The sequence below is a fragment of the Arachis duranensis genome, chromosome 1 (genome assembly GCF_000817695.3).
Source record: "Arachis duranensis cultivar V14167 chromosome 1, aradu.V14167.gnm2.J7QH, whole genome shotgun sequence".
In the NCBI taxonomy this organism is placed as follows: domain Eukaryota; kingdom Viridiplantae; phylum Streptophyta; class Magnoliopsida; order Fabales; family Fabaceae; genus Arachis; species Arachis duranensis.
Genome location: NC_029772.3, coordinates 88,454,337 through 88,469,043, shown reverse-complemented (window position 1 = coordinate 88,469,043; position 14,707 = coordinate 88,454,337). Strand labels below are relative to the sequence as shown.

Here is a 14,707-nt window from a genome sequence, read left to right as displayed (position 1 = left end):
TACATATACATTCGAAATTTTAAAAAATTAATTTTTATAAATATTATAAAAATTATTCTCACTTAATAATTTTTATATTAAAATTTTTTGATAATTAAATATTTCTGATAGTTTTTTATCGTATTTTTTTAAATTGAATTTTACATAATTTTTGAATCCAGTGATACAAATGGACAAAAATTCTAACTTCAGTCGTACAGTAGAGAAATAAAAATCCTGAATAGTTATACTTTGAACGTATATTGATATCATTAAGGTATAATGTAAAAAATGCTAACAAGTAAAAATCATAATTATAGAAATCAAACCCAAAACTATTACTTTTTTTAAAAAGAATATAATAATAACAATTAACAAAATCTCATATTTTTAATTATCATTTTTATTTTTATTTTTTTATATATATTAATCTTTTTTTGTAAAAATTCAATATTTTTAGGTTATTTTTTATTTATTTCTTTCTTTTAAACCTTTTTTTTATTTTTCTATCATATTCAAGAGACAAATATATTTTTAGAGTATTGATAAAATAGTCTCTCTAGATTGGTATCCATCCTAGACGAACAAAAAATTTATCGCATCCTACAATTACACCGATCCTTTTAGAGTGTGGATCTTATCCGATGCGATGACAGTGTGGATAAGATAATATTCACCATTGTTTTCGTCAGCGCTTATGTTAGATAGGGTTTGAAAGAGCGACAGAGACTGAGAGACTGAGATTGAGAGGCAGAAACTGAAAGACCGAGATTGAAATAAGTCTCAGTATTGTATTTGGTGTAAAGTGGAAGACAGAGATTATATAAAATAAGAATAAAATTTTAATTTAATTTGTACACAGAGTAAACTTGAAATTAATTAATTGAAATGATGATATTTTAGGTGTATAATGTTATTAAAGTTTCAGTCTTCGTCCCACCAAATTTCAGTCTCCTGTCCCCACTTTTTGGAGGTACTTCTAAAATTTTGGAAACAGATACTAAAATTTTAGTACTAGTTTCTGAACTAACAAACATGATACCAAGTCTCACTCTCTCAGTCTTCGTCCTAAATACTAAAATTTTTGTTTTCTCTTTTTCTTACTTTGGCTATCTTTTATGTCATAAAAAAATCTTAATTTTCTTTCAGTACCATATTAAATTCACATTAATATATAAGTTCAAATTAAAGTCAAAATCAGCCATCAACATCATCACTTTAACTTATCAAACTGTTAACGAAGTAAGTTCGAGTTGGCTATCGTTCTTCCTTGACTCAATTATAAATCTATAAACAAATCAAATTCATGATGTCACTATATTAATACAACAATAGTTTATCATTATTTTATTTTAATACTTGATTAAATATTTAAATTCACATTAATTGCTATTATTTTATTTTAAACTTGATCCTGAATAAATTTATTTTCATTAGCTATTGTTACAAAAATAATTCTAATGAATATACTCTATTTAAGTGAATTAAGTTATTAAACATAATATTTAGATCGAATTTTGAGAATAGAATAATATTTTAAATTTTATTCATGCTTCAAAATCTCGTGATTAATGTAATTTACATAGTTATACGGATATTTTGTTTCCTAATGTATTAGATATGATATGATTTTATTCTTAGATCTTCATTATTGCATTAATCAATAATTTTTTTTAATCTTAAAAAATTTTATACTTACATTAAAATAAAAATTTTCACTTGTAGTCGGAATAAAAATTTTCACTTGTACTCGGATATTGGTCATTTTTATAAAGAAAAGTTATATATATCTTGCATTTCATATATAGTTAAAATTGATTATATCATTAGAAAAAGAAAAGGAAAATTTGACATAAAAACTATGTGATTTCATTCTTAAAGATTGATCATCATTCAAAGAAAAAAAAGTAATTAAGGTTCTCAATTAATAATCCATGATTTAAGTAAAACAACACAAAATTGATATATACACTAACAAAATCATTAGATAAGAAAAGGATTCTTATATTAAAAATGACTGATTTTTTTGTTTAATGAAAAGGTTTGATTGGTTTAAATTATTAAACTAAAATATTTTTCATATAAAATGTTAAATTTAAAGATATTATAACTAGTCTAACTGATCCAATTGAATTTAGCAAAGTCACATGAAATCATCTCCTATGGATTCATAGAATTTAATTGATCTTATGTAATATTAAATTACTCTGAATATATACTAATCAATGCTATGTCTATGGCTTTCTTTTCTTTTTCATCAACCTCATAGATCCCATTTTTTGCTCTCCTCACTTGCATCCTCTCTTCAAGTTGCAGTTGAATTTTGCTAGTTGTGCTAGGCACATAATTAAATTGAAACATAGTTATACAATATTTTGGATAATATATAATAAATGTATAGATTTAAATTATCTTAGAGGATCAATAAAAATTATACTGAAACTGTGTGTGGCCATTTCGTTCATCATGATGGAACGTCATAGTTATGCCATAAAAGATTCGGGGCCACTTAAAGTGGTTTTCATTCTAACAGGAATAAAAGACAATTGTGATATAGTTGTACCGATATTTTGTTTTCTAATGTGTTAGATATGATATGATTTTATTTTTAATTTTTCATTATTGCATTAATAAATTTTTTTTTTAATTTTAAAAAGTCTTATACTTACATTAAAATAAAAATTTTCACTGTGTAGTCGGATATTGGTCATTGTATTAATAAGTTTCCTATAAAAATAAATAACTACTAGGTTTTTGTATTGTTCGAATGTACATCTAGTTAGGTAACAACAAAAATATTTAAAATTGATGCGATTGCTCTGTAATTTTCAGGTAATTTCCAGTTATTATGAGAACTAGTTGTATTTTAGTTTTGAATTTTACACTTTTACTTTCGTGTAAAATAAAGCAATCTCTAATTTTGTAAGCGCTCCTATTTTTTTCTAAACGCGATTCTTGAGTAATCGTCAATACACCGTACACCTTTTTGTTTAATCACACTTGAAATCTTATAATTGACTGAATTGAATTCCCTTTACATATAGGTACCATAAATTAATTGACTGAATTGGAGATGTCGATAGTTCAACAAGCATATAGATACCATAAATTAATTGAAACTTGGTAAAGACAGAAATTATTAACAATTGGATTCCACATTCAGTTCAATGAACAATTAGTTTGAAGTGACTATATTATATAGCTACTTAAATAGTTCTAAGTCTTGATTTTCATCTAACTGACCATAGTTTGTGTTATTATATATAAGGAATTTGATAAGAACTACCTACAGAACCTCAGACCATTATAGTATTAGTCCTACATGACCAAGAAAAGACTATTAAGTCCTACCAAAAGTTGTACAAAAAAACTACAACAAACCTTGTGCAACAGAACAGCAGCTTATAGATTTGACATTTGAGAGGTATATCATGCTAAGAATTATAAGCAATCAGGTTAAAAACTAATAGACATTTGCAGGATCTCTGTTTAAGATGAAGGTCAAAACTCAGTCTTAGAACACATGTCAAAAGCAAACAATAAACACCAGGGGAGACGTGCATCAATGGGATAAAATATAGACTAAAAAAGTGTAAACAATCGCCTTAAAGACTAGAGGAAGCTTAGAAAAAATAAGAAAATGTTTTAACCAATGAATCATATGTATTTAGCTCATGTTTGTAGCAACCAAAGACATGTAACAAATAGCAAATCATCGAAAAAAATGAACAACCATGCAGATCTGTCCTGCTCTAAGCATAACTAAGCATGATATTACACAGTAAATCATCAAAAAAAGGAGAAATATTAATTTCTAGCAGCGATCTCCCTTTAACATTCGTTTTCATGCACTAAGTGATTATTTAGCAAGACAACAACAAATTCAAGGTGCAATCACTAATATATTCAACTCACATTTCCAGCAACAAAAACATTTAGCTAAGTGAGTAATTATTTGAGCATGATAGCAACAAATTCAGTACAAAATTCATCTTAGTGATGATTTTAAGCAACAAAGAAACTAGCTCAACAAATTATTCAAGGTTCGGTGGTAATAAATACTAACAAATTCACGACAATGATGATTTTCAGCAAAAATAAAAACTAGTTCAATTATATTTTCAGCAACAAATTCAAATGCAGTGATGAATTAGGGCAACAAAACTGAAAAAAAAAGACCAAAAGAATTTATTGGAAATCACCAAATCGGGGACCAGCTTCTGGTTGGGCGAAGGAATCTGAGGACGGGGAGGAAGCTGACGGCGAGATTCAAAGTATGAATACGACAACGACGACCAACCTTGGGACCGGCTACTTTTGCCGCGGGAAACGACAAGCGCGAGAAGGCGCACGGCTAAGTCCGAGACGGTGAGGGGCCATGGAGTGACGACGACGACGACCAGTCCCGGGTCTGGGTGCTTCTGCTGCCGGCGACAACGAGCTCAGGGAAGGCGTGCGACTGCGACTGAGTGCGAGATGGTGAAGACTGGCGACACGGAGAGCGACGAAATCCTTGAGTGCGAGACCCAAGACGAGAGAGGGAGAAAGCTTGAGATCGCGATAGTGAGCAGAGAGATGAGACGAAGGAGACGAAGGAGATGCTAATTGCTGTGGCTAGGGGTTTTTTGGGGTTATATTGAGAAATTGGTGAGCCATTGAAATTGGGTTTGTCTTGACTTAGGTTTGGACTACCAAGAATTTAGGATTTTTTTTGAAGTACTTAATTGTATTACCAAAAAAAAAGACTTAATTGTAATTTTATATTTTTATAAATTTAAATGTCAGTAAAATAAAAGTTAAGGATATATTTGTCATTTTGATAATTTAATATTTCGTCCAATAACAATGTGACATGCGTACCATCTTTAAAACAAAGACGTTTTTGACGTGTTTATCAGAGTGGCCTCCATGTAAATTATTATAACCCACAACCACAACCACAAAATATGAGTAAGTGAAGAAAACGTAGACGTTTATATAGTGATAAGGATTCAGGATCAAGCGATCAACCAATCTCACAGGCTGATACAGCAACGATGTCAAACAATATAATCGAGCATGTGGTGTTGTTCAAGGTGAAGGACGATGTTGCCCCTTCGGAGGTGGACGCCATGGTCAACCGAATCAACTCCCTGAACTCCCTCGATCAGACCCTTCACCTCACCATGGCCCCACTCTTAAGCTTCCGATCCACACAAGCTTCCTTGAACTTCACTCACATCCTCCACGCCCGCTACAACTCCAAGCACGACCTTGAGGAATACACGGTGCACCCCAGCCACGTGGCAGTCGTCAAGGTCAACGCCCCCTTGTGCCAAGACATCATGGCTTTTGATTGGGTCGCCAATGAAAACCTCCGGGGTGAATCGGTAATTCTGGCACCGGGATCGGCCATTCAGGTCACGTTGTTCAAGTTGAAGGAGGGTTTTGAAGATCGTGTTGATGAGATTCTGAGGGCAGTAATGGAAATTCAAGAGGAGCTGAAAACCAAAGGCGCTGTTCAGGTGACTTGCGGGGACAATTTTTCTCCTGGCAGAGCCAAAGGATTCTCCATGGCCTCGCTTGTGGTTTTTCCTGGCTTGAAGGAATTGGAGGCTGCGGATTCTCATGTAGATATACACAAGAATCATAAGATTAAGGACTATCTTGAGTGCGTTATGGTTGTTGATTTTGTGGTACCTTCACTCACAGCTTCTAATTAGTGTATTGGTGCTTGCTGTAATAATATTTTAATATTAAACTTAATGAATAAACTTGGACAAGGTTTCAGTCTTATTAGGAAGTAGTAATTGCCTTCTTAGCCTCTGCAACTACTTTTGCACTATCTGGTTGCTAGGGCTGTTTTATGGGCATGGGCTGGGGCCCAATATATTACACCGGATTTACAGGGATTCCATGAGCCCATGAAATATTCCATGGGCCTAAGGTGTGGTTGGAAATAAAAAGGTGGAGAAATCACCCGGTTGCAATTACGCTAAGCTGTAAAATGCTGGGTGTCAGAACTCATCTGTCAGTGCCGGCTTTCTCATCCTCCAAACACCTTCTCCGTCAGCATCTAAAACCACACTCCTACTCATCTGCATCAGCATCTAGACCCTCAATCAAGATGACGTCATCATCAACACCAACCCAGTCAGTGGTGGAGCACATCGTGCTCTTCAAGGTCAAAGATGACACTGAGCCTTCCAAGGTCTCTGCGATGGTCAACGGTCTCAGCTCCCTCCTCTCCCTCGACCAGGTACTACATCTCACGGTGGGCCCCGTCCTCCGCAGCCGCTCCTCCACCCTAACCTTCACTCACATGCTCCACAGCCGCTACGCCACAAAGCAGGACCTCGACGCCTACTCCGCCCACCCTAGCCACGTCAGTGTCGTCAAGGGAAATGTCCTTCCCATCATCGATGACATCATGGCCGTCGATTGGGTCTCCCCTGCCCTCCCCGCCGACCACCTACTCACGCCGCCGGGATCGGCCATCCGCGTGAGCTTCCTGAAGCTTAAGGAGAACGCCGGTGATCACTCCAAGGACGAGATCTTGGGGGTTATCGGAGGCATGACGGAGAGATTCAAGCAGATCAGTCAGCTGAGTGTCGGTGAGAATTTCTCGCCGGCGAGGGCGAAGGGTTACTCGATTGCGTCCCTGGGGGTTTTTCCGGGGGTGGAGGAACTGGAGGCGGTGGTTTCAAATGAGGATGTGGTGAATGCTGAGAAGGATAAGGTTAGGGATCACATAGAGAGTGTGGTGGTGGTTGATTATGTTGTTCCACCTACTCAATCTGCTAGCCTTTGATTGAACATGCACTCCAACTGTTTGATCAATGTCCTTGAGTTTCTATGTGCTCATTTAATAAATTATTATGCATGTATTTGGAGGAGTAAACCAATTGTTCTGGCTGCAAATCATGATCATGCTTTTTCTGATCTACATCAAGTTTCTTTAATTTATATAGAAAGTAGTTTGCATGAAAACTAACACACATTTAGCAAACTTTAGAGTTCAAAATTGAATATTTGGAACAAAGTTGAGGCCTTGAGGGAGAAAATCTGCAAATCAGATTTGAGCAAGTTAAGGTCTTAAATATTTTAAAACAATTTTAAACTTAAAGCTTAAATTAGTGGTATAAATGCAGGTACTAGGTACAGGAGAAATTCTTAGTTGTATCTGCAGCAACAGCTTGACCTTTCATGTTATGGTATCTACTGATTGGTGATATGTTGCTATCCCAACCATGTGATATATGTTGTACCATTTTCATTCAAATGGCAGATTCGCTAATTATCTCATCCTACCAAATATATATATGACATGATAGTTGTGAATGAAACCTAAATATTGTTTGGAAGTACATTCAAAGAAAAACAATGTATACAAATAGTGAGAGGAGGGTTTAAAAGAGAGAAAGGGTAGTAAATATATCACCTAATTTTTCTTGCTTAAAACATGGGAATGTGAATAACAATTCTTCGCAGAGGCATTGCCGTTATTCTATCTCCTTGGCATTTGACTGGTGACAATGACGGTCAATGATTGAGTCATCATCATGATTAATGTGATCATCAGCATCATCGAAATAGCCATGTGTCCATTGATTGAGGATGTCATCGGAGAAGATGGTGGTGGGTTGGTCCGAATAAGGCGATAATAATAGCTCGTAGCAGAGATCAGAGACATCAGAATTGATAAGATCATTTAAGCCGCCATCAGCATCGGTAAGATTACAATAATCGTCTATTAGCAAATCTGTATTTGAGAGTATTTCTTTGTCATCATCTTCATTGAAGAAGGGCAAAAACTCATCATTACTATTGTAGTTCTTTGAGAGTACTTCTTTGTGGTTACTTGCTATTGATGAAACGATATTCTTATTGTTGTTGGCTTCAGAATCAGCAGCAGCAGCAGCAGAAGCATCCAGAAGCAAAGGTACCGGTGTTGATTGTCGTGCATTGTTATTTATGAGTAATGGCTTTGAGCACTTTGTAGCCTTTGTTCGGATTACAGGGAAGTCAATCTTAAAAGGTGGGGTTGGTTCTGTTTGAGGGTGTTTTGGATTCGAAGAAGAGGTGGTTGTTTCTTTGTTGTGATCCTTGTTATCTTTCATCCTCTTACTCAAGTTGGTGTTCCAATAGTTCTTGATCTCATTGTCTGTTCTCCCCGGAAGCCTCCCAGCTATTAGAGACCACCTATGAATGAAGTTATATATAATAGTGATTAATGGTGATGGGGAGAGAAATTAGAGTAATGCTACACATCCAAATCTTTTTATGAACTAAATCCAACCAAGTTAAATAATAAGTAATGCTAGTCATAACTGATTTTTGTTATGTTAGACCAACTTAATTGGACTTGGTTAACAAAAAGACTTAGATGTGTAGTATTATTCGAGAAATTAATAAGCTAATAAGGTAGGTACCTATTTCCCAGGAGGTTGTGAAGTCTGATGATGAGTTCTTCTTCATCAGAGGATATATTGCCTCTTTTGATGTCTGGTCTTAGATAGTTCAACCATCGCAGTCTACAACTTTTGCCACATCTTTTTAAACCTGTTTGTGTCAACCAACATTCACAAAATTATAAAAACATTGACAATAATAATGAAGTATGTACTATGTAGTAACTAATTAAGTACCTGCTTTTTGGGGGAGGTTTCTCCATCTTCCATGGCCATGGACCCTAATGTAGTCTATGAGGATTTTGTCTTCATCAGCAGTCCAAGCACCTCTTTTCAAGTCCTCATCTTTTGAGCAACAAGGGCTTCTCCCCATCTTAGAAGCTTTGATGCACTTAATTACTATACTAATCTCTCTGCTGCGATTACTTTATTTAATTTGAGGACACTAGCGTTTGCCTCCATCAAATTACTTATAAGCTACTATTAATTACTCCATTCACAAACTCTGGTCCCCTCTTCTTTATCATTTCAATTTGCAAAGCATTCAAGACATGGTCCTCACTATTTAATTAGCATCTATGTATAGACTATAACATCACTCTACTACTACTTCGCCTCTAATCATTTTTACTATTATTTTCAACTTTTTTAAATAAATTCTTAATTTCGTAACTATAACTGAATAAACATTAGTTGCATGTGTTGAGTAATTTTGTTTATTCATACAATTTTAGATATCATCAAAATATATTTTTTAATCCATAACTTTTCACGTGAAAATATTTTCATAAAAAAATTATAATTAAAAACTGTTAGAGAATTTTAGATATTTAACTGAATTGTTTGTTATATTTTAACTATTATTTTTATCCAAAAACTTTTTCATATGAGTATCTACCTTTTTTGTTTTGAACATGCCGTTATTAAGATGTTATTTTTTTTTTAAATGTGATGGTTTTCTTATTATTTTGAGATAAGTGTATTATCATTTGATTGAATCTTCAGTGGTATTGAGATTAAAAAAAAATCTCGAGACTTTGTTGGTTACGAAACTTATATATTAATACATATAGAGTAAGGTAATAATGATGCTCTTGAAGTTTTTGACTTCAAACTAATTAGTTCTTAAAAAAAATATTAATTTGAGTCTTTACGATAGTACAGTGGATATATTATGCCATTCTATTAATTTATCATGTAAAATTTAACGGTAATATTTATATATAGCGTTAATTAATGTGACATGTTTATTTATGAAAGATAATTATGTAGATAATAACTTTTGGAGTAAAATTTCATCTATTTTAATAGGATTCGTGATAAACTGAGAACAATTAATAAATATTATATAGAAATTCAAAAAATAATGAATGTTTTATTATCTAAAACTATATCATTTTCATACTCGTATAGCAACAAGACATACATCATATGTAAATAATAAAATACATGAACAACTCAATTTCGTTTCACATTATCTATTAACAAAAGAAAATACATGTGTACAGTTTGCTATTATAGAAGATCTAATTAATACTTTTTTTTCTTAAGAACTAATTAATCTGAGGTAGATCGAAATCCTTGAAAATATAATTGTTACTTTCCTCTAATATATATTGTCGCAGCTGTGATAGTATTCTAAAAGAACAATGCTGAATAGTTGCATAAAATTCAGTACACATGATACACAAATGGTAAATTAACCAATTAGGGTTGGTGAAAGAAGGAGCACTCTAGCTACTTCATTATTGGTGTCTTATTGGAACAAACGAGTTTCGTACCAAAATCATTAAGCTAAGCAAGTTAAAAATATTATGAAATGTCACTTCCTAAAATTTCTTAGAATTCATTCTCCTATAATTTTAATGGGTGAATTTCATAGTGTTTCTGTTGTGGTGTTTAAATTATTTAATTTATTTTTTAAAATAAAAAATAAAATATTTAAACTAAAAAATAATTTATTTAGAATTAATTAAATATTATTTATTTATATTTTTTAGTAATTTGAGTATAATGTAATACATACCATAGCATTCATTATTTTAATTTTGCACTAAAAAGAAACTTCTCTCAAATGCATAGTGTGTTATAGCAGTTGTCAGTTATCAATTTTATTACATCCCATCCGGTCTGATAGGTTGATATGAATGTGTCAATTCTGAAACATGATATGATATGCCAAATCCCACTAAACCCACCTCATCATCAACTAACTGATGCGATAGATATGCATACAAAGCAACTATGAGTTGCGTATTCCTAACTTAACAATGTCTTTCTTCATTAGTCATTATTCTTTTTAATTTGCTGCCTACACTTATAATATAAGAGCTTTATGTGCCTTAAACATGATTATTGTCATGATGTCTTGCTAAGTAGTAATTAAACAGAAATACTACAAACATTATTTTTGTAAATACATCTCTTATATATATATTTTTTAAGTTTTGTATTAAAAATAATTAATAAAAATATTATTTCTCATAATTAAATACCTTGTCACCAACAAATATATATTTTGTTGTGGTTTTGCATGGCATAATGTATAAGGTTATTGTCTAGCAATGCGGTGAATATCTCAAATTCTCAATTGAAAATTAATCCTAGCTACTATTGAAAACTTTTGAAAATACCACGAATATATTTTAGCCTTTATATTTCATTTGAATATTTATTATTTTCTTCCGTATTTTTAAACTTTTCTTATGCACTATATATAGGCTAAGCTAGAAATTTACGGTTGCTTGTAAACTCAACTTACAATCTTCGGGGGGCATGAAAGTTAGATGGTTAGTTCATTTCCAAAAATCAATTTTCAAGTATTTTTTATATCGAAAATATTTGGTAACAAAAAATATTAACAAAAAACAGCCAAAATTTATCTTATTTAACATTTATTAATTATCGTAATAATTAAAAATATTAAATAAAACAAATTTTAATTTTTTTTTTCTTCCTAATATTATCGCACTGATATATAGTCGTTGTCTTAGTCATGGTATCATGTTTAGACTTTCTCGTATAGTTGATTGGTAATTTGGTATTGATTTTAAGAAGAGAGATAATGCCATGATTACACATGATTATTGACGTTGAGATACAAGGCTGCTCGTACGGTTAGAATGATACTAAAATAGGTATTTGGTAGTTAATACAATTTTTTAATCTATTTCAATTTTTATAACATTACACCTTAATAGTATAAATAAATAATGCTGACTAAAAATTTAATGGCAAAAAAAGAAGGAAGCAACAAAATCAATAGAATACATATTTGTAGCTATATATCATTGCCCAAAAACAAAATATATTAGGTAATTAAGAAATGATCGTCTCTATGTTAAGTGTCAGTGTGCCACCTAATAATTAAAGGTGATAAGTCAACAAATGTAATAACTAAAAAATAATTATTTTGTTGGATATTGACTTTTGGTCTTTTTGAGGCACTTGATTGTTACAAGCTAAGTGAAAATAATAATAGTAGCAGATTGTATATAGAATTATAGATAGCTTGTCGTGACGGAATGAAAGAGAGAAATTATCAATAGCCATATTACAATTAGCTAGATTGATATAGTAGGTAATTAATTAAGAAGTAATTGAAGTGAAATGGGTATATTTTTTTTATAGAAATTAGAGAGAACTCAAAATAATAATTATTTAGAAATGACAACATAATCCAAATTCGCAAATACCCATCCTTTTCTTACTCGTTCGAGATAAATAATTATCTGTTCCAATGCAAAATAGATTTTTAACGGAACAAAGTCTTAGACGAACAAGTAAGGTTGAGTTTAAGTAATACTCGCTCTAGCCAGCCCAATATATATTTAATATATTATTTAATTTTAATATATGATATATATAATATATGTAAAATAATTAGTAAAATAATTAATAATATTATATTATATTTAAATTTTTATTTTAATTTATGTTATATATGTGATTATATATATAAATTTTAAAAATTTATTTTATTTATTAAATTTTAATAATTATAAAAACGGATAAAGACAAAATAAATTCTATGCAAATAATTATAAGATGAAACAGAATTGAACAAGACAAAAGTTTATCTTTACCTGTCCTGTTACCATCCTTATAGTTGTTAGAAAAATAAAGTTTTAACTTTTAAAAGTTGGTTTCTCTTAAAAAATAAAGATAATAATATTGAAGTGAAAACGTTTTAGTAGAACTACCATTTCTCTTTCAAATCCTATCTTAATTGTTTCTTCTCCAACCACTGTCCTCCTTTAGTAGTTTTAATTGCAGTTTAATTTCTTGGCTGCTCTTTTGCCTCATAATTTTTTAGAGCCACTTGGTTAAGATGTTTAAAATATTTTTTTAAAAAAATATTTTTTAATAATTAAATTAAATCGTATTATTTTTGTCAAAATTAGGTCAAATAAATTAATTTGACCAAAAAATAATGAATTTTGAATCAATTTAAATAAATATTATAAAAATGATTACAATATCTTTATTAAAAAAAATAACTAAAATACTCTTTTATATATATAATAGGAGTATTTTAGTTAGAGATATTGTAGTCATTTTTTTTAGATTGGTTCAAAATTTAATTTATTAATTTTTTGGCTAAATTGATTTATTGAGTCTAATTTTAATAAAAATAAGATAATTTAATTGATTATATGTGTTAAATGTTAACTTTTTAAAAAAAAGATGTTTTTGACATTTTTATTTAAATGGCTCTAAATTTTTTTATAATAAACGTGGTGAAACACCTAAAAATATGACAAACTATATAGAAATTATTCTAGGAAAAATAGTGCCAACTGTGAAAATTAAGGAAAACACAAATAAAGAAACAAATTGAAAAAGATATGAGAACTAAATTATAAATTAGAGTTGGCAATGGATAGGGTAAGGTACTTGCGAATTGAAATTTCATTAAAACTCTATTCTACTCTATCTGCGGGTTGAGAATCTCTCAACCTGAATCATACCCGCACCCTAAAGTTTTAAATCCTACCCTATTCTATCCTACCTGTTGAAATATCAATTTTTTTCAAAACAAATATAAAATCCAATCATTCCAAATTTCATACATATTAATAAAATAAAAAATAAAAAACTAATGCTTTAGATTACTAAATTAACTAATTAGTTTAGTGGTTGTTCACTTATTACAAGTCATCACATGAAGAAAGTTGTGAATTTAACTCTCACTTCTTTTATCTCTACCCTACCTGCATCGGTAGAGTATTTAATATTTAGATCTAATACTTGTTAAATAATTTTATTTTCCTAAAAAATAATATAGCAAAAAGATTACTTTGTTTTAGAATTTTAAGAAATAAAAGCTAAATTATATTCTTATTTATTAAGAAGCAAATTATTTAATATTAAAGAAAACAAATATACATTCACTAATTTTTATTGTTAAAAAAATTAATTTTGTTACAAAATCGTTAATTACTATGAGTTTTGTGCTTGAGTATCGGTCGTAGTTGACTATTTTAATGATAACATCTTCGTGTAAGAATATTACGAATCATTATATGATTTAGTTAAATATATACACATGCGTGTTTTATTAACGCAAATATATCATTTTTTTTGCGTTTTTCTTTTTTTTGCATTCTTTTTTCTTCTTCATCATGTTCTTTCTTTTTTTTGTTTGTTTTTTTTTAATCGTCATTCTTTAATTGTTGTATTTTTTCTTTTTCTCTTTTTCTTCTTGGTAATTTTATAGCATTGGTTTTTTTTATTCCTCTTTAGATAGTAAACAAAAAGAATTATGAAAAAATAAAATAAGAAGAAGAAGATGAGGAGAGGAGAAGCGGAAGAATTTTAAATTATGCAGAAATTATTAAAAATATATAAAAAAAATTTTTTCTCTTCTTCCATTTCCCTTTGTCTATTACATTTGCATACTTTTATTCTTTGCATTTTAATTTTGTTTCTATAATTTGTTCTCATTTTATTTTCTAAATTTCTCATTTTAATAATGGTGTTGAATTCTCTCACTCAATTGTTGAGAATTTCTTGCATTTGTTTTGGTGCTTCATGACTTGTTACATTAATTGTAATATTTGTCAACACACAAGATTAGTGCTTTAATCCTTCCTAATTCATTACCCTTTGTTTTTTTCTTGTACCGCTTCATCATTGAGTTAGGATAGAATTAAATGCTTTCATGCGTATCACTAATCTTGTTTGTGTCAATTCTTATTTGATCTTGATGCTCAATATACTCTCCATGCTTTAACTTTACTCTTGCATCAAGTATCAGTTGATATGCCTTTTGCTTATATTGATTTCTCACTCACATGTTGTAGCTACCATATAGTAGGGAATCATACTCTTATTTG

At 30.6% G+C, this 14,707-nt stretch overlaps 3 protein-coding genes across 3 annotated transcripts; 2 read left to right on the top strand and 1 right to left on the bottom strand.

The window, feature by feature from the left end:
• Nucleotides 1-5,015: 5,015 nt before the first annotated feature.
• LOC107457739 (stress-response A/B barrel domain-containing protein UP3) lies at nt 5,016-5,681 on the top strand. The gene has a single exon (XM_016075907.2). The coding sequence runs from the start codon at nt 5,016-5,018 to the stop codon at nt 5,679-5,681; it is 666 nt and encodes a 221-aa protein (XP_015931393.1).
• Nucleotides 5,682-5,789: 108 nt separating this feature from the next.
• On the top strand, nt 5,790-6,859 carry LOC107457732 (stress-response A/B barrel domain-containing protein UP3). The gene has a single exon (XM_016075898.3). It carries the CDS (start codon nt 5,966-5,968, stop codon nt 6,767-6,769), a length of 804 nt encoding a protein of 267 aa, XP_015931384.1. The 5' UTR covers nt 5,790-5,965; the 3' UTR covers nt 6,770-6,859.
• Nucleotides 6,860-7,315: 456 nt separating this feature from the next.
• On the bottom strand, nt 7,316-8,912 carry LOC107457723 (transcription factor MYB1-like). The gene is made up of 3 exons (XM_016075891.3): nt 8,607-8,912; nt 8,391-8,520; nt 7,316-8,160 (listed from the first exon to the last, which is right to left on the bottom strand). The coding sequence occupies exons 1-3, from the start codon at nt 8,740-8,742 to the stop codon at nt 7,461-7,463; spliced, it is 966 nt and encodes a 321-aa protein (XP_015931377.1). The 5' UTR covers nt 8,743-8,912; the 3' UTR covers nt 7,316-7,460.
• Nucleotides 8,913-14,707: the final 5,795 nt, after the last annotated feature.